We start from the raw sequence: 21,254 nt of genomic DNA, 5'->3' as shown, positions 1-21,254 counted from the left end.
CTTTACCACTGCAGGAAGTTGACATAATGATAGTAGCTGTTACACAACAGACACACACACACACACGCGCGCGCGGCGGGACTGTCAGTGGTCTCAGCTGACAGATGAGAGGCCTCTCCGCTGTGACTGGGCCACACTTGTGGGGAGGAAAAATTGGACTGTCTGGAGACAACAGGGGCGGTGGGAGGAGGAGGAGGGAGGAGGAGGAGGGGGGGAGTCAGTTGAGGAGAAAGTTCACCGTTGGACGGTCAGTCAACCCTGAGTGAGAGCGCACCATGGCGGGCGAAGGCAGAGTTTGTTCAGCCGGGCGCAGCGAGCTCCACGACTCCTCGGACTCGGACTCGGAGGCGGAGGTGGAGCCCGCTCGGGCGGTCGGCGCCGGGCCGTCGTCCTCCTCCTCCTCCGGCGCCTTACCCGGCACGCAGGTCATCCACAGCGGACACTTCATGGTGTCGTCGCCCCACAGCGACTCCGCGCCGCGCCGGAGGAGGAGCGGCGGCTCCCACAGATACGACTTCGACACGGTGAACAGGACGTGGTGCCAGACGTACCGTTACGGGCCGCTCAGCTCCGGGAGCCTGAGCATCGACCCCACTCTGACCCGCCTGTTCGACTGCATGTCCCTGGCCTACAGGTGGGTCATACGATCTGAACACCACCTCTCATCATTCTGAGCTGACTTTATACACACGACTCCAGGTTTAATTTTCACTTCTGTTTCACGGCACTTCTCCTTAACCTGCAGGAGTGGATGTTTAAAGTCAGGAGCCCTCAAGCAGCATGATGAGCTGATATCATATATCAGTTTTCAGATGACAGGGCCCCAAGGATTAATTAAAAAAAAAAAAAAAACTATACATAAGTTGAAAAAGATGAACCTGCAGGCTATAACTGGTATTCCCCCCCCTCGCAGTGATCTCCCTCTGTAGTGCAGATGTGTTCATGTATCTCTATACATGAAGAGGCTGCACAGAAAAAAATGTCTGTGGTGTTTCAGCAGGTTTCTCCTCTCAAACCGACAGTCAGTGTGCTGGGTTGTGTATAACGCTCATGGATGTGTCGGAAGAGGGGCTTCGCGGTCGGTTGCGAAACAGCTTTGGAAAGTCTTGACTGGAGGGTGGACTTTGGTTCCAGTTGGCAGCGGTGGAGAGATTACAGTGTAACTGAGGGAAAGGAGAGAAGATCCTGACATGATGCCTCCGGATTGTTTTTCTAAAAAGAAAAAATATATGGAGTGGCACTGTGACTTCACACTGCATGTTTTGACAGATGACTGTGGAACGGAAGCACCTGTTGTTGCAGGGACGTCTTTCTCTTCAAAAGGCTGCTTGAGACCCATCTGCCCTCAGTTATTATCATTATTGATCGATCTGCAAACGATTAATCCTTCAGTCTGAGGCTGCAGAAAACATTTCCCTTGGAGATCCGAAACTGAAATTTAAAGGCGGGCAAGAGGCAATGACCTTTGTGTCGTGTTTTTAAAATGGTACCAGGATCCCACTTTCCACTTTTTAAAGCAACATTATGTAGAAATTCATATTATGTGTGATTTGCCGGTCCCCATAAAGTCTGAGCGCTGCCGTAAAATATACATTTCAGGTTTCTGTAACAGTTTGTTGGGTGTAATGAAACGCTGCATGCAGTCTGCCAACGAACCTCGGCACATCATAACGATGAGCGCTTGTGCATTTTCTGTGAAATGCTATTTTTGCTTTTTCACTTGAAACATCCGTGGACTAACTTTGGCGCACGTCTGTAAAATGACGAAAACTGCAAAATGTGCACGGCAAAATGTCCCAGTGATGTCTTCCAGTTACCTTATTTGTCCAACCGACAGTCCAAAACCCAAACACACTTCATTCACTGTCATAACTGACAAAGCAAAACAGCAAATCCACATATTTTAGTAGCTGGAAACCAGCATAACGTTTGACAATCGAGTATCCAAATACTCGACGATTCATTTTCTTTCAATTAATCTATCAAATAATCAACCCAGCGTCACAGCTCCACATAATGAAATGTAACTTTAGTGCTGCTCCGGTAGTTTATAAGATCTGCCACCAGCCCTTTGGCCCTAAGAAAACATTTTTCTTACAGGTGACTTTGTGCCAATTTTATATTCTTTTTATAGTGCGATGATAGCTCCACAATAAACCTCGAGCCAGGAGCGGTAACCAGAACAACAGACCACAAACACTCTCATGAAGGGATTACCAATAAAGACATGAAGAATGTCCATTTCTTAAAACTATGTAGCAGGTGGACTGTGTCCATATGATCTGCTGCACAGTGTTTTACATTAACCAGCCCAGTGTTAATCAGTTCTTCTCCTAATAGGTTTTTTTTCTTCTTCTTCTTTTTTTTTTTTGTAACGTGCTGTCTCTGCTGTTTTGGAGCGCGTGACACGGAGCGCCGTCGCTCCATTAAAAGCCTGTTGAAAATGCTTCCTAGCAACTCCCCGAGCACCTCACATTAGGGGGGCTCTTCTCAGCACTCAGCAGGCCGACAGAAACCAGGGGGAAGAGAGGGCTAACAGCCTGACAAGTGCGCTGGTGGCGAAGCTGATTGGGGACCATTAGTCAAAATCGGGACAGGTTTTTAACGGGTGAGCCGGTGAGGCTGCTCATCATCGTTTTTCCACTGTGTGCCTTCTCCTCTGAAGAGGGTTCTACTCAATTCTAGTCTGTCCCTCTCTTTCAGCATAGAAAAAAAAAACAAAACAACATTTTCCATTAATAAGTAGCCTATTTTTATTTTGGAATTTTCCAAAACAGCCACCCTGATTATGTGTTTGTCTTTTTTGCAGCGGTAAGATAGTCTCTCCTAAGTGGAAGTCTTTCAAGGGGCTGCGGCTGCTGTGGAGGGATAAGATCCGTCTGAACAATGCGATCTGGAGAGCTTGGTTCATTCAATGTGAGTCCGCCGCTCTTCACCTCCTCCCCCTCTCACCGCTGCCCACACACACTTCAGCATCTTCCCATTAATAATGAACAAGGACGTCGCTGCCAAATGCAGCAGAAATTGTCGGACAAGGAGTCCAAAGAGGAGAACATCTCAGAGATTAGTTTTAACATGCACGAGGAGCACTGTTTTCACAAGCAGCGTTCATTAAGACGCCACTGTGATTAAAATACATGTTTTCCCTTCGAACGGCCGGCACAATGTGTTGATTTTGTTGCTGTGTTTAGATGTGGAGAAGAGGAAGAGCCCAGCATGTGGGTTCGTCACACCGCTGGAGGGCTCGGAAGCAGATTCACATCGAAAGCCGGAAGTGAGTAAAATCAAAGCCGGCATCTTTTTTCAGCTACACTTTGTTCTAAACTGACTTACCGGGCGATCAACAAAAAACATTAGAGGCAAAGTTCATCCCAAAAAATTATATTTGTTGTGAACTAGGAATCTTCCCCTGACTTTCCATCATCATGAGGTTGAGTAAATAATGCCCACGCTTTCATTTTTGGGTGAACTTATCCTTTAATGTTTATGTTGGTGAGCTTCGATGCACTGGTGAGATTAGGCAATTGTATGATCTTCGTAGTACAGAACATAAAATGCTTCTTCTTCTGCCTCATGTCAACAGGCGATCGTGTTAGAGGGATGCTACTGGAAGCGAAGGATCGAGGTGGTGATCAAGGAGTATCACAAATGGAGGATCTACTATAAGAAGAGGGTGAGCACTCCTTTTTTCAAATTTGTATTTTACAAAACACGTTTCACCTCTTGTTGATTTTTAGCTATACTGGCTGCAAAGGTCTGTTGATGTTGGTTGGTCCACACAAAAAAAATCTTAACGACCATTGGCCAAAATGTTGTGACATTTTCAAGAGAAGTTCATGGTCCCCTGAGGATGTATCTTGCTGACTTTCCCGAGATGTCCTCGAGGGCTGAGAGCAGGTTGACGTGTTTGATTCAGAGTGACAAACTTTTCACTTTTCCTAACCAAAATCATTTAACCTTTCTGATGGATAAGTACCAAATTCTCTACAGATGTCCATGGTTCCCAGATAATATATCCTAATGACTTCACTAATCCCCATACTCTTCTACACACAACCAGGGGTGCCCTGACTTTTCCCTTGCAGGGCCAAAACTGAAACCTCAGGCTGGGTCACCAGCCAAAAGCAAACACCTATTGTATTGTTAAGATGCAAAATGGTAGTAGGATCCCAATTTCATAAATAGATGATAAATCATATTTAGGGCTACTAAAATCTCACAAAAACATCTGGCAGGCAAAATCAAACCTTATGGTGGCCCAACTTGGAAAGCCCTGCTCTACCACCGCCACAAGGTTCATGTTTGTGGTCTTAAGTCAGCTGTCTTGACAAGTATCAGATGGATTTCTGTGAAATTGGTGCAGACATTTATCTTCCCTTCAAGGTGGCTTGTTATATTTTTGGTGATTTGAAGCGCAGACGTCACGTCCAAATCATGATTTAGTGCCAGTGATCAAGTATTAGCATGCACGGTTGCTGAACCTGGCTGGGGAGCATGATAAACATTACACCTGCTGCTAGCATGATTGTAGAGTCTTAGTTCATTTCCAAAATCAAACAACACACTTCTCTATTTTTTGTCTTTTGCAGCTTCAGAAAAAGAAGGATGATATTCTATCAATGCTACAAGAGGTATGACAAAAGTCCTGCTTCAATATTATTCTGTTGTCTCCACACAAGTTTTGGGATAACACCAATGTAGGCCAATATTGACCTTTGAAGTTGGCCGATTGACTCAGGCTTCAGTGTGAGTGTCGGCGGCCCGCTGGCGCTGTTTACATTTGAATGCAGTCGGAGCTCGACGTATGAACATCAAAGTCCCCCAGGCAGCTATTTTTAGCACGTGGATTTAGTCCCCTTGGTTAACTAGAACGGAACACAGAGCACGAAGAAAAACAGAAAACAGAAACGTGCAAAACAACTTGCGTCACGGCCCGGCATTTGTAGGCAGTTGACACATATGGATTGCCGACAGCGACAATGCCTCAAACTTTTCTTTGAAGGGGAAATGGCTGCAGAATTTAATTTCACTTAATCAAATCTGACCCACTTCTGCTTTGTGAACGTCGAGCAGCGGAGGGGCAGCGAGTATGTGACGTCACGGTGGCATAGACGAACAAAAGGCGAGGAGAAAGGCAAAGAGAGGGAGGGACCCTGGGGAAGCACCTCATTCGTGATAGTATTCACATGAGAATGTGACATGTGCCCCTCGCGAGCCCGAGCCAACTGTGCCACTGTGTCATCCCACTGTTCCCCCTTTCACCTTTGAAGTCTGTTTTTAATTCACTATTTAGATTTAGCTTGTCATTGGGGGCCCGGGTTTTAACTGGGGTCAAAAAAATGGCTGTGAGGTGAGAGGACAGGAGATTGAGGAAGGCAGACCACGCCACCGCACACAATCACAGACAGGGAGCGATGGACGGGAGAACACTGGGAATGTTGGGAAATGTGGGAAAACACTGAAAAACCTGCTGGTCACTGCGGAGACCTGTCTGTCCGTCTGTAGCCGGACCAGCCCATTTATTGTCAGGCACTTCAAAGAGCCACATATCAGTGAGTAGTAGACTGGTAGGTCAAAGATCACTAAACCAGGTTTTTTAATCTTTGTGTAACCAAAGCGCTATCTCGACTTTCTCTCAAGAGATTAAATCCAGTGCCAAGTAAAAAACACCACAGTAAAACCAAGAGGTTGTTTTTGTAACGTTAGTGCTTATGTCATATACTTTATAACAGCTTACAGCAATCAGAGCTCCAATCTCAAATTGAAAAGGCCATATCATTTTAGCTTCATCCCCATAATCAAAACACCTTTAACCGTAAGATTTGTGTGGATAGAGGAGCTTTATATGCTTTCGCAAGGCATCAATATTCCACAAGCAGTTGTTTGGGGAAATCTATCACAGATTCGAATTACAAACCATACTGTCAGTCTGATATCAAAAGACACATTGTCATTCCATGGGCCACACGTGATCGGTCATCCTCCGTACTCCGGACTGAGCTGTCTCTACAACCACTGGGTGTATTGGTATGAGATTTTGTGCAGACATTCACACTCCCTGGAGGATGAATCTTGTTGATGATCCACTGACTTTAGTTCCACCATAATGTTTGTGGTTCAGACTGAAATACCTGGACGACTATAAGATGGATTGCCATGAAATCGGCCTCAGATATTCACTGTCCCCAGAGGATCAATTCATATGATTTAGGTAATCCACTGTCTGTTCCTCTACGGGGTTCATCTGCCCAAAACCTGTTTTTTACTTTCCCCTATACAAATACTTTTACTTAAAAGTGGGTATCGAATAACATCAAAGACTAAAATCAGCTGTCTTGTTTAGTCATATGGTTTGCTCTAAAAGTTGTAGCAAGCTGTGTAGTACAGTACACAGTTAAGAGTGCGGGCAACATCCTCTAATGTAACCAAACTAAACCAAACCACCCAAGCTGTGAAGTGTTCTTTAGCTCATAAAAATCTTGCTGCCTTTTTTTGCTGGTGCAAAAACCCTGGTTAATGAGCACATACTTGCAAAACTCATGACATTCCCTTTAACCTCCGCTGTATTCATGTTTGGCTCTAAATAAGGAACTGTTAGCATGCTAAAATGCTAAACTGAGCATGGTGACTATGGTAAATATTACCTGGAAAACGTCAGCATGCTAGCAAAGTCATTGTTAGCCTGTTAGCATGCTGACGTTACCATTTTGCTCAAAGCACCTAAGGGTCACTAGTACATCTGTAGAGTCTTGATGTGTGTCTGTCCTTATCCTTCAGGCTTCTCTCTAAATGAAACAAAAAAAAACACCCATGCAGTCAGGTAGAAGACAGGTGTCACTGACGACGTCCAGCCACTTAACGTGGCATTCCATCTCAAGTCACAACAACACTATTGTTCCAGTCATCTACCCCTCAAGTGTTTATCAGTTGTTTGTACTAGCTAATGCTGCTAACGCTAGCTAGCAAAGCAAACTAATGTTGAGGTTGCTAGTGCTAGCCAGCTACTATTAACATTGTCAGTGCAGTCTGTTGTTGATGTTGCTAATGCTAGTTAACATTGCTAACACTAGCAAAACAGTCAGCTCAGTGCACACCGTAGCTCTAACTCAGACACAAAGATGAACAAAACAATCATTTAGAGCGCGATAAAACACAAACACAGGTGCTCACAGAAAAAGTGCAGGAAAGAGCCAAAGCCCACTTGCCACTTGGACGTTTCAGGCTTTCTTCAGCATGTATTCCGGCAAAATCACAGTAAAACTACACAGGTGCACTCCTTAAAGGTTATCCAAAACTGATATACAGATATACCCCAAAAGGAGGAGCTGTATCGTTTTAAAGGACATCTCACTACAAAAAAGCGCTTAACTGTATAACAAAAACAACAAAGTTTCCGCGATAGAAAGCAAAACATAACGTACAAGGATAAAATCTACAAATTAAAACAGGAAACTGCCAAACAGAAAACCCCAAATAATGTAATGCACCACCTGGTTGCAGGAAACCCCTTAAAAGATGTAAGAAATCACCCATCGGAAGTGAGAACTTGTGAGGCGCTGATATGCGCGTTCATTCTTTTTCCTCTCCGGCAAGACATCAGCAGTTTTTTGTTGGCAGGGGCCTCAGATCTGCCTTTTTGCCTGGCCACACGTGAGTGTGACTGCCAGAATTAGGTCAGGGACAAAAGGCAGCAGCACTTATTGAAATGGTGAGACATCAAAATAAAGAAATGAACAAAGCGGGCATAATGATAAACCTGCGAGGGGCTTGTGTTTTTTAACAATGTGTCAAAACTGCTTTTTCATCAGGCACACACACACACACACACTCACTCACGCTGACACATACGTGCATGAGCGCACGGCAATCTTACCTCATTTCTACTTGCACACTTTCCCCCCTCGAAGAAAACAAATCGAGAGGTAAATGAATAAATTATCGGAGGGGATGTCGTTTGCTTGGACGTAATCAAAACAGTTTCCGGCTCAGTCAGGGCTTCCCTATAAATATGGCTTCAGACTTAGTAGTGGAGGGTAAAGACAAGGAGATCAGCCTGGGGCAAAGCATCTCAAACCGAGGGAAGAGACCGATCTGGAACTTCATTTTCTGTGAGTTATATTTTACTGGATAAGAAGGCACTTGGAGAAATGTTCCATTGCATGTTTTCCGGTTAGCTGGATATAATCATGGAGCAACTGAAACTGCTGTGTTTGTCGTTTTGTTTTTGCTCAGTTGGAAGTAAACTGTTTTTCTGAGCTTGCATTCTCGTATTTTTGAGAGGAAGGAACATGTAAATCATATCATCCTGTTCTTTGGTGTTTCTACATGCCTTTCTCAGGTAGTCGTTCCCTTTTTTTGACACTTTCCATACCAAATGCCATCAATGCATCACTTTGCCTTTTCAGTCTTTTTTTTTTTTTTGTAGGGAGCCCTCTAATGGATAGATCAGATATTGACAAAAAATTTGCTTTGAATTGTTTTTTTAAACTCTGACAAATCTGCTCCAGGGTCAGATCTGCCAGGCCAAGCTGGAGAAATGGTCTAATCAGATGTACCAGGAGCCCAAGGCCGCGCCGGTGGAGGCCCACATGTTCGACCTGGACTGCCTGCTCTCTGACATCTCCGACACCCTGTTCACCATGACTCAAAAGCCATGTCCCTGGGCCGGTGACCATCAAGACAGTGAGTAGTCAGCGCCCTGAATGTTCAGTGCATTTGTGCATTTGCGGGTGTTTGTCATGTGAATTCTGACATGCAGTTTATTTCATTTTATTTTTTTAATCAAATCTGTCAAAACTCGTCTAGCTTAATGCCATTTCTGCCATGAACATCAGCCCAGATGACAGAATTAATGATAGAACAGCTGTGTACAATTTAATATAGTGAGTGAGATATGACATACCACATGCAGGAAATTCACCATATTCCATATTTTGAAGGCCCTGGATGCTTGTATTTTGGGTTTTTGGCTGTGCCTGACTGGTTTGATTTCTAAACTGTTTAACTATTTCTTTATTTTGAGAGAGGAGTAGTTTTTCAGGAGATGTAATGGTTTGTCCCAACACCACAGTTTTGTCACTTGGTGTGGCTGATGGGTCAGCAAGTCAGCCAAAGGAGCGCACCTTACAAATAAAGAAATTCCTTATGCCGAAAGATAACCTTTTAAAAACACATTGACAGATGCACTCATAAACATTTCCCCCCCCTCCTCTCTCTCTTTCACTCTCTCTCTCTCTATGTCTCTCTCTGATATTTCTGTCTCTTCCTCTTCAGCATACACAAGCAATGCTGATATAATCCAGCCAGGCCTGACTCCACTGCAGCCCAACCTAGACGATTTCATGGATATACCAGGTACCTCTCCACACGTCCCTCTGTCTGTGTGTCTGTCTGTTCATCTGACATGTGGATCAGTTTCCTCCTGGGATTCGCTTCATCTGATTATCCATAAAACTGTTGATTTTTGTCCAAGATGACGGTGTAGTATGCTTGATTTAGTGTCCTCGGGCCACATAAGAGGTATCAGAGTTTTAGAGTCGTGTCAAAGTTTCAGCCTGACGGTGTCTTAGACTAGACGCAATTCTAGGCGTTTGTCAAGATTAGCGTTTTCCCTCTCCAATACTCTACAAGAAAAGTGATGTGTTGTAGTATTAAGTCTGAATTTAAGAATAATAACTAATTTGTATATTTTTACATGGCATTTCTGATCATTCTAGATGGCTGGTTGCTTTTAAAACGAATCTGCTCTAAAGTGACACTCCTTTGCTTATGTGCTGTGTCTGCGTTATATTATTTGGTTCTCAGAGGTGAAAGGAGGGTCAAAGCCAGGGTTGAGCCAGGAGAATGGGGAAGTGGAAGAGGATGTCTTTAACCACGACCCCTGGCTCTGGCACCACTGGGAAAATAAAGGGATGGGCTGGGAGATGGTGGAACTTCCTTCTCCAAACTCAAGCTCTTGATGACCTCTGTTCAAAGTCCTGAATATTTGAAGCTTGACGATGTCTGTCTGAAGCGTTGGGTTAACACGACAATCAATACTTTCAGATTAACAAGTGAACAATAGTTATCTGAAAGGGATGAACCTGCAGAGAATCACCACCTAACTCCATGAGGCTTTTTTAGCGTCTTTCAGCCCACGATATTGCCGATTTTGGTTCGCTCTCACCGCTCTCAACAGTATTGTTTTCGGCCAAAGCAGGCAGCTTTTTTTCAGCAAAAAGCACTAATAAACCGACTGTTCACTTTCCGCTAAGCTATAAATGTCAGAAAGACAAAGTTATCAACTAGATACTGAACATAGTGAAGCATCTAGCAGCTAACGAGCCAGGTTTTACCCTCAGGATGTGGAGGTGGAGACCATAAACAGAGCAAAAAGGACAGTGAGTTTTGGACTTAAAGGTGGTAGGTTTTTGTTTTTGTTTGAAACATTCAGAAATTGGGTAAATTCAACTGTTTCAACTGTTTGACATGTTGGAGATCTCTGTATTGTGTGTAAGTGGGTAATCTACTTAAGTTGGCATGCCAACCAGGTAGCCTCTGGCCTGAAAACTTTTTTTTCACATTGACTGAGAGAGACAACTGCAAATGGATGCTAATGCAGTTATTAACACTAGTCAACATAAAGGGGCCCTGTGGAGCTTTTCATTAGACACACAAGAGTTATGTCCCCATTCAGTGTGATTCACCAAAGTGCGTTGTTTGTATCTTCATCATCCAACAAAATGCGTTGAGTGCACTTTCTTCCTCCACCTTTCCCCTCTAAAGCTGGTTTGTATTTTAAATCCAGAATTGTTTACATGTATAACAGCTAGCTTGCAGTCTGTTGGCACATTGCAGCGTACTGTATCTTGGTGAATTACCACACATAGACAGTGGGATGTGTATTCTGTCACCCTGTGTCCTCATGTAAACAATACTCAGATAAAAATAGCTCCTTCACACTACTAGAGTTCACTGAACCTTCAAAGGTACAGCATGTGAGACCTGGCCACCTCTAGAATTCCCACTCCAAACAAATAGGGGGCACCATATCTAACCGTAATTGCTGGCAGCTGCAGCTGCCATTAGCCACTCAATTTAGTTAACCATGCAACTAGCGTTGCAGACTGGGAGAGCAGTTTTTGTCTTATGGGACAGAAGGGGCTAAGCTGGTTAGCATGCTAACTTCAGTAATTATCTCTGAAGCACAATACATGGACGTCTTTGAGATAACATCATAACTCTCACAACTTCAAAACTGCGGTTCCTCGAAAGACCACTTGACGGCCCCAAAAGCGAGTCAATGCTGTTAGGATCTCATGTTAAAATGCACAACTTTACAACATAAATAGTCATGTCTACAGCCTGGTACAAAAACTGGTTTTGGTCTCAATAGCTCATTTCCATGCTCATGACAACTGTTTGGGGAAACTCACTATCGATATTTTAAGGCTTAAAGTTACACATGATTATGGGCGTGGCTACTTTCAGTGACAGTCATCAGCTACGCATTGGATAATTCCACAAGACTTTATTCGCGCTGTTTTAGCTCCTCCCATTTTTGGATTTGCCAGGATTTAGGCGGAGTCAAGCAAAGCCAAGATAGTGGCCAGACTGAGCTTCACAATGGCTCTTCGGTAACTTGTAGGTGACTTCACAGAGACCACGTCTGTGTTTAATACAGTCTACGTGCGTCCTTCAATGTGAAAGGTAGGAAATGTTATAGTCTCGGGCTTGCTTGCCTCTTCAGAGCAAACAGCTAACCTGCAGGGAGACACAGAGAGCTGGAGAGCTTCAGACAGGAGGGAGTTTGGTTTCTTGCTCAGGGGCACAACGGCTGTGGTTGTTTTGGCCTTTGTGTTACATTCAGCCAAGCAATCCAGCAGCCCTGTGGCTACAAATCAGCCTTTGTAACCCAGAGACAACCTGCTGCCCACTGCTGTAATGTGTGTGTGGGTTTGTTCGTGTGTGTGTGTGTGTGTGTGTGTTTGTGTGTAGCTGTTTGTTCTCACAGCACTGGCAGGGTCTTTAGGGATCAGCTGTCTGCCTTTCTCTTGGTCACAAGGTCCAGGGAGCTAGCGAGTGTCTGTCAGAGCGACACGGCCGTGAGTTTTATTTATGCACAGTCTTCCACCGTGCTTCTCTAAAATGGAAATACTCGTGACTGTTTGAGACGGCATGTTAATCCACTAGTCTCTCCTTAACGAGATGAAAACTCAAACATACCGGTATGTATTGTCAGACTGTGCTGCACTCGTTGCCTTTGCTTGACAGAGCTCGTACCGCTTGTATTGACATTTGTTCCTCAACTGATTAAAACTTGGTTTGAATTTCGGTGAGGTCGGATGGGAAGAAGCTGTTGTAAGCCACTGATGGCAGCCCGCCACACTCGGTGGCTCCAAAAATATGTGACCTGGCAGATGTGAAGCAAATACCTTTCAAGATCACGTCACACAGAGAGCTTTGCAACATTTTGGGTGATATTTCATACTCGCCGTTTTTAAATTTATGAAATGAACCCATGGCTTTAACATCAATCTACAGACTGACAGTAAGGATTTCAAGACTTGTTGTTACTTTAAAAGCTGAAGCTGTTGATTGGATTAAGTATGATACTGATACAAAGTATTAGTAGCCTTTGGAACAAGCATCCCTTTTCGCAGTTCTGTATTTATATCAGAACTCAGCTGTGCAAACACCATGTTTACCTTTAAGTTTTATGCAGCTATGGACTCAAACTGTCGTCACTGGTCACATGCTTCTGGAGGTGACCATGCACCTGTTGACTGTCTGTTCCAAGTGTACAGACTGAAATGACGAAGGAAGCTTTTAAGTGCTCTGCTCCCCTCAGCCAGAATAGCCTTCAGAAAGATTGGGAACTGACTTCCTCTGCCTGATTTAGAGCTCTTAGAAGCACTATGTTGAATGAATCGGTTGGTATTTGTCCGTAGGTATATTAAGTAACTCTATATCTCAGTGTGCATTGTCTGGGTTCTTTGTTTCCTTGTAGTGCTGCCTCGTGCTGCAACAATTAATCAAATAATTGGTCGATGTCAAATTCAATTTATTGCCAGTTGCAGTATTTTAAGAAATGAAAATAATGGCTATTTGCAGCCCCAGGATTGTCCTCAACTGTTCTAAGTTCTGTCCTGAAAACATTATTGATCATTTTTAACCAGGTTAGAACTGAAAAGAAAGGAGTAGACAGAGGTCGCAGCATATGTCGTGTTGTCAAAACCTGACTTTGTAATTAATACTTCAAGTAATTTGAAGTTTGGAGAGTTTTTTTAGGATAATTCGCTGATACCAGCTTCTATCGTTCCAGCTGTATCAGCACTCAGAGTTTCATCACACCTGATTTACTTTGTGTGTTTTGTTTTTTTTCAGATATCTTTATGAACTACCGGGGCCAGCCCACAGAGCAGACTGGTTTTGCTGATTGTGGCTATTTTGAGTGCACATCCAGCGCAGAGTTTGCTCCAGTCCCCTCCCCTGTGGTCACAGCTCCTCAGCTACTCATCGACCCCCAGCTGGCTCAGGTACTGCTGCCGCAAAAACAGCTCCTCCTGCTTGTGAGATGTGTTGCTGCAGAAATTATTGTTGGAGCCCGACTGATCCTGAATGTTGGTGCCGATACCGATATTAACTATGAAAGATAAAGGTCCAATATTGATAGAGGCAGGATATATTACAGTTAAACAATAACTTCACCTGGACTTTGAATGATTATTAATTATTCAGAGCATCCTTTTCTGTATTAGAATCTCTTAAAAACAGTTTTGATGATGCATATGAATCCAGTGGTAGGAATGGGCTCCTTCTGCTGGGGGAACCATACTTTTCAACTATCTATTATCCAGTTTGAGTTTTACAATTTCCCCCTTTTTATTAAATCCCTGCACATTTTCATATTTGCATTTTACAATTTAAATTAATTCTCTTTTTCTCTGTTTCTTGTTCTCTGTTGAACATTTATTGTCCAACCACTGAATTTATCAATGCACCCATATTTATATAATCAGAAACTCATGTTTGTATGGTTTGCCTGCTAGCATATACCAGCAATACCTGAGGTGGATGGGGAAATGAGAGATAGAATATGATAGATATGAGCTCAGCATATTGTGCATTTTTCAACTCCCCCCCCAATATCTGCCAGTACAGTACCTATGATAGGCTAATATCGGCCAGTGAAATCGGCCAACCAATACATTGGCTCTGAATATCACCATTGTTATATCAGTGAATAGACTGAATCTTCCTTTTTTCCAGCCCAATCTCTCATCTGACAATTTGTCTCAGCCCTCTTCATCCAATACCCGGCCAGACCAGACCAGGCCACACCAGGGATGCGGTGAATACCAAACATCGGGCATCATATCAGGTGCCATGCCATATGGACCCCAGTCGTACTCTGATCCGCCCGTTTCTATAGCATACACCAGCAGCATCGAGCAGCTGGCCTCTTCGAGCGTTCCTTTTTTGTACCCACTTCCATGCCACAAATTCGGTTACTACACCACGACCAGCGTGACCCCCACTGTCATCACCCACACCGCCTCCACCATGGGCGCCCAGGGCTCTGTGCACCAGGCTCACGGCTACACTCACACAGGGGACGCGTACCCCCTGACTCCCTGCCACTCTCTCAGTTACCCGGCCGCTGTGTCTGACCCGGTCCACACTGCGCTGCCCTCTGTCACCGCGGCCCACTGCTTCTCCGTCCCGGAGCAGGTGGCTGTTACAGGGGTCAGAGGGAAGCACAAGCAGAAGACAGGAGGAGTGAGGGCAGCCGGTCCCCCTGTTGCTCCGTCTGGCCCCCCGTCCACTGCACCCACACCCACTAGCTGCCTGGCTCAGCTGCTCTCCTCCGGCGCACGGGAACGTGAGTCAGTTCTGGCATTTCTGTTCATCTAAATATCTTTTTACTCATCTGAAAAATTGAGTCGGCTCAACTTCCTGTCAGACGAAATGAACTAAGTTTTTGGTTTTCTGCTTTCAGGGAAGCCATCATTAGGATTTGATGCTACTCTGGTGGCAGCCAAAGGTCAGAGGTCATCATCTCCCAGCTCCTCGGTGAGCCTGTCCTTTTAATATCACAAGAGCCGCGTTCATTTGTGTTGATGACTAGCTTAGCACAGCATCCAAACAACCAATAATGCAAAAGGAATGGAAATGGCTTGAACAGTTTGATTGCCAGGGGTTCATAATTATATGAAGTTGTCTCAGTGTTGCTGTTGCTTGTTTAACATTTTCTTCAGGGGGAAAAAAACATTTCTGGAAAGTAAAGTTTATGTCTTTTTTTTTTAGCAGTCAAGCAGCAGCACGCATGTCGGAGGAGCTTCATCACAGCAGCACCATGGGGCCGGATGGCCTGCGGGGATCCCGGTGTTGACGCCTCTGCACAGCCAGAGCGCCACCCTGGGTCACAGTGGACCACACGCCAGCACCTCCAGAGGCTCGGCGGTGTCCGCCCTGCTCACCCACGGCTCCGCGCACACGGGTACCACCCTCCTCATTCCCAAGACGGAGAAACTGTCTCCAGTCCAGCTCTACAGCACGGACAGGAGCAGCTTAACAGGTAAGTCCTCAGTGCTCTGAAACACTCAAGCGTTGGGCTCTATAGCTTTTTTTGTTTGTTTGTTTTTTTCAAATACTAGTGTGCAGACTTGATTTTTGTCCATCACACAGTGTTTAATGCGCTCGCATGCGCTCACTTTTCAAAACTTTATGCAGAGATGTAGAACTTTTATGCGGGGTGTCGTGGTGAAATATTTATGTATCATGTGACAACAAAGCTGAATGTTATGACTTGAGTTTTGCTTGTAGTTAGCACCTACATTATGCTGGCAAGTTGTTACAGACCAGTGATTTGTATTTATGACAGTGGTGGTACACTGAGAAATGTTCGGGGGGCGCCAAATCATGAGTAATGCCAATTTCTAAATAATGATGTGTTAAGAAGAAGAGCTGATTCAGTGAATAGTTGCAGACCATGGCTTTAATCTTAATGTATAGCGTTTTTCAACATATAATGCATGGATCTGAAAAATATCAGGCGTATTTAGATGGCTGGTATCTGTATGTGGTTGAGTGGTTCATGTTAAATCTTAATCTTAAAATTAACTAGTAATCAAATAATTGTTGTAGAGTGAACATTTACATATTTACATCTGGAACATAGTAAAGTAACTAAAAATAACTTTATCTTATCAGACTTGGGCTTCTTAATTGTCACACAGCATAGTGAGTATGCTTAAGTGTTGGCATCTTCCATAAACACATGGAAGAACTAAAGAGCCCACAGCCGTTGTGTACTGTTTACGGCCAATGTAAATTTATCATTTTCACCACACTGTTGACATCTGCTGAATTTACACTGGATGGACATATGTCTTTCTTTTAGTCCATTTTCCAGGACATCCAGGCCAAACATCACCACCAAACCCGATAGAGAAGGTCTCCAACCTCGAGTCCTCACATTCAGGCTTCTCAGTTCTCGGAAAGATAGAATCAAGTAAGGTAGGACACACTGTCTCATTTCATTTCTCATTTTATGTATGGTATATCTATGTTTTCATAAAGGACAGCATGCCATTTTTATAAATATAGATACAATCAAATCGCTCTGGAGTGCTAAATGAAGTGGAAAGTGACTAATACCTGAAACTGATTGTTTGTGAATCTGGGTGTGACCTGTGATGTACGGTACATGTTTCCATGCTGTGTTATCTGCAGCAAACAGAGACCAGGAGGATAACTCACATCTCTGCAGAGCAGAAGAGGCGTTTCAACATCAAACTGGGTTTTGACACTTTACATAATCTTGTGACAACACTCAGCTCTCAGCCGAGCATAAAGGTACTGTGAAAAGATGCGCAGCTGCAGTAGAGATGTATGAGCTGAAAGGTGGGGGTGGCGGGGAGCATCAGCAAAGTTCAGGAGAAGTAAAGCACGGTTTAACTGTTAAAAGATATGAGGTGGAGCTCCAGACATCTCTTATTCATGAGCGTAACCACTGTGATATTGAATATTGGTGAATAATTTGAATGTATTTGTGACATTTGGTAATCCCTCTGTCCGCTGGCACAGATCAGTAAAGCCACCACGCTGCAGAAGACGGCTGAGTACATCAGCAAGATGCAGCAGGAGCGAGCTCAGCTGCACGACGAGGCTCAGAGGCTCAGAGAGGAGATCCAGCTCCTCAACTCTGCCATCAAGTGAGACCTTTAGCTAGTGCATGCATGTTCACTAAGATACTATGGATGTTTTGGTTTGATATTATATCATATGATACATTGTTTTCCTTACGTTCCATAGCTGCAGCATGTCTGTTCATCCTGTCTGAGCGCTCAGTTATTCATGCCTGTATTTAAGGCTCCTGTCCCGAAAAGTCCAGCCTGATCTGATTGGTCCGTTCTCACATGGCACCACCCACTATGTTTCCACATACATATTTCCTCGAGCTGAGAAAAGTGTTTTAAAAATCCATTTTGTGTTCACTGTCTAGTTCTATTTGAAATCGGTGGTGACTGCACCTATGGCTGTGCTGGGGGTGTGGCTGAGGGTGTGTACTTGTAACATCACCACCTTGCCGGCGCCATTTGTGGCTGTGCGCTTTTCTCAGTGGATCGAGTGTTTTAATACGTTCTCCATATTTATTTAGTAACTAGACCTGCTTTATTATTAATCAAACTTTTTACATTATTCGACCTTGAATTTAAAGGATAAGTTCACATATTTTGGATTGTTGATTTTGTCCCCCATGATTTCCGGTGGAAGTAGGGGAACTCTTATGAGCCAGTATGATCAGCAGGGATGACTACAACAAGCAGAATCTATTTTGATGTACACATGAATACCTGGCTATTGATTTAAGACAGACTTGAAAAACTGAGGACCCATCCTTTAAATTGGACAGCTTTTCTGCTTCAGCATAGTATTATGAAGTCAAGGCAAGGCAAGCTTATTTGTTTAGCACAATTCAGACACAAGACAACTTAAAGTGCTTTACAGGGGCATTCAGTTGCATTAAAAGACATTAAAAACAAGTAGGATGATGTCAAGAAACAAAAAATTAACACAGGGTAACGTATATGAAAGTAGGCTAAAATAGAGTAGGTTAAAAAGAGACAAGACTCCAAAAATGAAAGACACCGTGCAGTTCAAAGCCTTGAAATTGGCAATGCTGACTGCACAATGTAATGGATGCAGAATAATGAAACCATCTGTGTTTACACTGGTTACCTATAAACCCCGCTATAACGATACAGTTTTGTCAACGAGCATGCTGTCACCAGGAAAAATGGAAGCTTAACCACCTCTATTGAATTACTCCATGATTGAATAAACTAATGTTCCGTCCTGCGTTGTTGTCATTTGTCACTTTTAGGAAACAGGAAGAAAGCTGTCTGTTGCCACTTTAATATCACATATATGTTTTGCCCTGCTTTGTTGACTCTTCCTGTGGCTCTTCCTGCAGTGTGTGCCAGCAGCAGCTACCGGCCACCGGTGTGCCCATCACGCGCCAGCGCTTCGACCACATGAGGCAGAAGTTCAGAGAGTACGTCCAGGCGCAGACGCTGCAGAACTGGAAGTTCTGGATCGTATCCTAACGAATGTAAATCTGGTTGATGAAAGCATCACAACGCCACAAACACAACCTAAAAACCTTATTTACCCTGCATTGAACATTAGAATCCAGCATACCCATCTATTCCTGTGTGAGGCTCCTCTGTTCCGCCACTTTGCAGCAGTTGGCTGGAGCATCTTCAGACTTTGGAGGAATATCAGATTTTATTTTGGTCCCCAAACTGGTTTCTTTGAATCCAAATGAACTAATTAATCTGAACATCATGCCAATCTGGAAGGACACACAGTTACAGTGTTTTTTTAAGCGAAGCAGGGAAAAAAATGTCCCATGAAATGAGCTTTTACTTTGTTATAGTACATATCGAAAGTATAATAACAACATTTAATTCATTATTATTCATGTGGGGTGTGTTGGTGTCATCAGGCAGATAGGATACACGTCTGCGTGTCGCAACTGCCAGGTGCATAAAAACTCTCTTTCCTTAATGATCACCATATCTTTTACTGCTGCCTGTATCTCGCAGGCAAGATAAGAAGATCAGATTAGGATTTTATCATCGGAGTGCGTTGCACAAAAACAACCCAAGGGTGTTTTCTTTCCATGAATATTAAGGAATTTTCTCTGGTTCCACGGGGGATTGTGCGTTTATCTGACTGCTGATATTGTAAATTGGAAACATACGGCTCTGTATTTTCTCATTACATAGTCAAGATAGCTGCGTCGGGTCGGATGTTTTACTGCTAATTTTCTAGCCTCTCCATAGAGAGTGGTGTTCAACACTGAGAGCTGACTCATTTAGTTTTTGCGGACCATTAGTTCATGGGTGCCTGCAAAACGGTGAAGCAATCAGTCGCAGTGGTATGACTGAAATAACTATCAAGGAACTGATGATACGTTTTTTTTTTGCTTATAGTGAACAAATCCCACGAAAAGACCAAAACTAGCAGTGAATTGATCCCTCTAATAGTTCTTATTCTCGTGTGCCATAAGGCTTCATTATTGTCCATCAAAAACACATTTAGTGAGCCACACTGTGGCATTAAAAGACAAAAATGAAGTTGCAGGTTTTTTAAAATTTTTTGTCAGTCACACACAGCTGCTGCAGATACTAACTAGCAGAGCTAATGCGAGTCAATCAGCATCTGTAAAGATCTGGCTAGTGCATGCATTTGTGTTGGAGGCATGTGAAAGAAAGAGCAACCTATTGTGAATACTGCTTTTCCTTTTTCCATCACAGCTGTTTGCATAGCGATGAAGTAATGTGTCTATTTGTGGATATTTAGGATTAATAGCTGTAATATGATGATGGTGAAAGAAAGTCATCTTTGTTTCAGTGCCGCACCACCAGACTAAAGAGCAACTGTGTTCCTCGGGCTGTGAGTCTCCTCTATTCATTCGACTCTGACATTAAACTTTTCTGCTTGATTACTTATCCAACCCTGATTAGTGCGAATCAGACCTTGTGAACGACTAACTGATAATACATAGAGAGGAACAGCCAATATTGACGTTGAAGGTCTTGTTGGTTTATGTGGGTCACATAGAGGCATCATTATTAAAATGAGATAGTGACACAACCAGTTAAAACTTCCGTTCAATATCAATTCAGTAACACAGCGACTGTATTTTTCTGTCCTGGTCCTGTGGGCGTCCTGCCCTGCGTGTTTAAGATGTTTCCCACTCCAACACACCTGACTTCAGATGAACGGGTCATTATCTGGCTTCAGCAGAGCTTCATGACGAGCTGATCGTCTGAATCGGGTGTGTCGGAGCAAGGGACTTATCTAAAACATGCAGGGCAGAGAGCCAGCAGGAACAGGACTGAAAAAAAGAAACGGCTGAAGGAAAAGAGGACAGCTGAAGAATATTCATAGTCTCTGGTGTTTGAATGAACCACACCTCTTTCCTCAACTCAGTGTCAGTTCAGTATCATCATCGAGCCGCTGTTTGAGTCCTATAACGGGATGGTGTCCACCGCCAGCATGGAGGACCTGTGTCGATCCACTCTGTCCTGGCTGGACCAACACTGCTCCCTGCCCGCGCTCAGACCCAGTGAGTCCAGTACAGCCGGTTCCTCAGCTCACATCTAAACCCAGATTCCTAAAAACGGCAACGCTATGGTTCCTCGTTCTCTCGAAAAATTTGTGTAATCTGTGTCTGTCATTTCCCTCAGTGGTTCTGAGCTCACTCCGTCTCCTGAGCACCACGACAGCCATCCTGACGGACCCCAGCGTGCTGCCGGAGCAGGCCGCCCTCGCCGTCACCCAGGGCAACCCCGCCGCTGTCCTGGACCAATCCTTACAGCCCGCCACCCGGGACAGCACACACCCCATGTGACCCTGAAGAGCAGACTCGGTTGACACTTGAACAGGAGACAACAAGTCAGAGGACAGCACGTGGACTGATTAATAAAGACCCAACCCCTCATCTCGGAGACTTTTTCATAATGCATAATCACATTCCAATAAAACTCGCCAGCCGCAAAAAGAATGTATTCCACTACACCCAAGAATCAGAGGAGCTATATGCGATCTGTGTGTAAATTCTGTTGAGGGTTTACCACACTTGTAACATACACTTGTAAGTATTTCTCTGCCTTAAGATAATTTTCTCGGAAAGCGTTACGAGTCACTGTGACTGTCAATAAAATGCTTAATTTACTGTTAAAATAATTTGGGGACAT

At 43.9% G+C, this 21,254-nt stretch overlaps 1 protein-coding gene across 5 annotated transcripts; it reads left to right on the top strand.

Annotated features, from left to right (window-relative positions):
* The first annotated feature begins 210 nt into the window (after window positions 1-210).
* On the top strand, window positions 211-21,243 carry LOC119031204 (carbohydrate-responsive element-binding protein). Of its 5 annotated transcripts, none has more exons than XR_005078549.1 (17): window positions 211-634; window positions 2,810-2,916; window positions 3,192-3,274; window positions 3,584-3,673; window positions 4,590-4,631; window positions 8,508-8,682; window positions 9,274-9,354; window positions 13,366-13,517; window positions 14,251-14,863; window positions 14,981-15,054; window positions 15,289-15,559; window positions 16,385-16,500; window positions 16,717-16,839; window positions 17,071-17,198; window positions 18,461-18,584; window positions 20,499-20,623; window positions 20,745-20,887. XR_005078549.1 is itself a non-coding variant. In XM_037119526.1 (17 exons), exons 1-17 carry the CDS (start codon window positions 276-278, stop codon window positions 20,906-20,908), a joined length of 2,802 nt encoding a protein of 933 aa, XP_036975421.1. In that variant the 5' UTR covers window positions 214-275; the 3' UTR covers window positions 20,909-21,243. The 5 variants fall into 5 exon arrangements, 4 of the variants coding, with proteins under 4 accessions (XP_036975421.1, XP_036975419.1, XP_036975418.1 ...); XM_037119526.1 differs by having other exon boundaries at window positions 214-634; window positions 14,281-14,863; window positions 20,494-20,623; window positions 20,745-21,243; XM_037119524.1 differs by having other exon boundaries at window positions 214-634; window positions 15,292-15,559; window positions 20,494-20,623; window positions 20,745-21,243.
* Window positions 21,244-21,254: the final 11 nt, after the last annotated feature.

Source organism: Acanthopagrus latus, chromosome 13 (genome assembly GCF_904848185.1).
Source record: "Acanthopagrus latus isolate v.2019 chromosome 13, fAcaLat1.1, whole genome shotgun sequence".
NCBI lineage: Eukaryota > Metazoa > Chordata > Actinopteri > Spariformes > Sparidae > Acanthopagrus > Acanthopagrus latus.
This window is presented reverse-complemented; position numbering and strand designations above follow the sequence as displayed.

Coding starts and splice junctions, on each gene's coding strand:
- LOC119031204 (XM_037119523.1), top strand. CDS start 276: ATGGCGGGCGAAGGCAGAGTTTGTTCAGCCGGGCGCAGCGAGCTCCAC. Junction 8,683..9,273: donor GGCCGGTGACCATCAAGACA/GTGAGTAGTCAG, acceptor CTTCCTCTTCAG/CATACACAAGCAATGCTGAT. Junction 15,055..15,288: donor CATCATCTCCCAGCTCCTCG/GTGAGCCTGTCC, acceptor TTTTTTTTTTAG/CAGTCAAGCAGCAGCACGCA.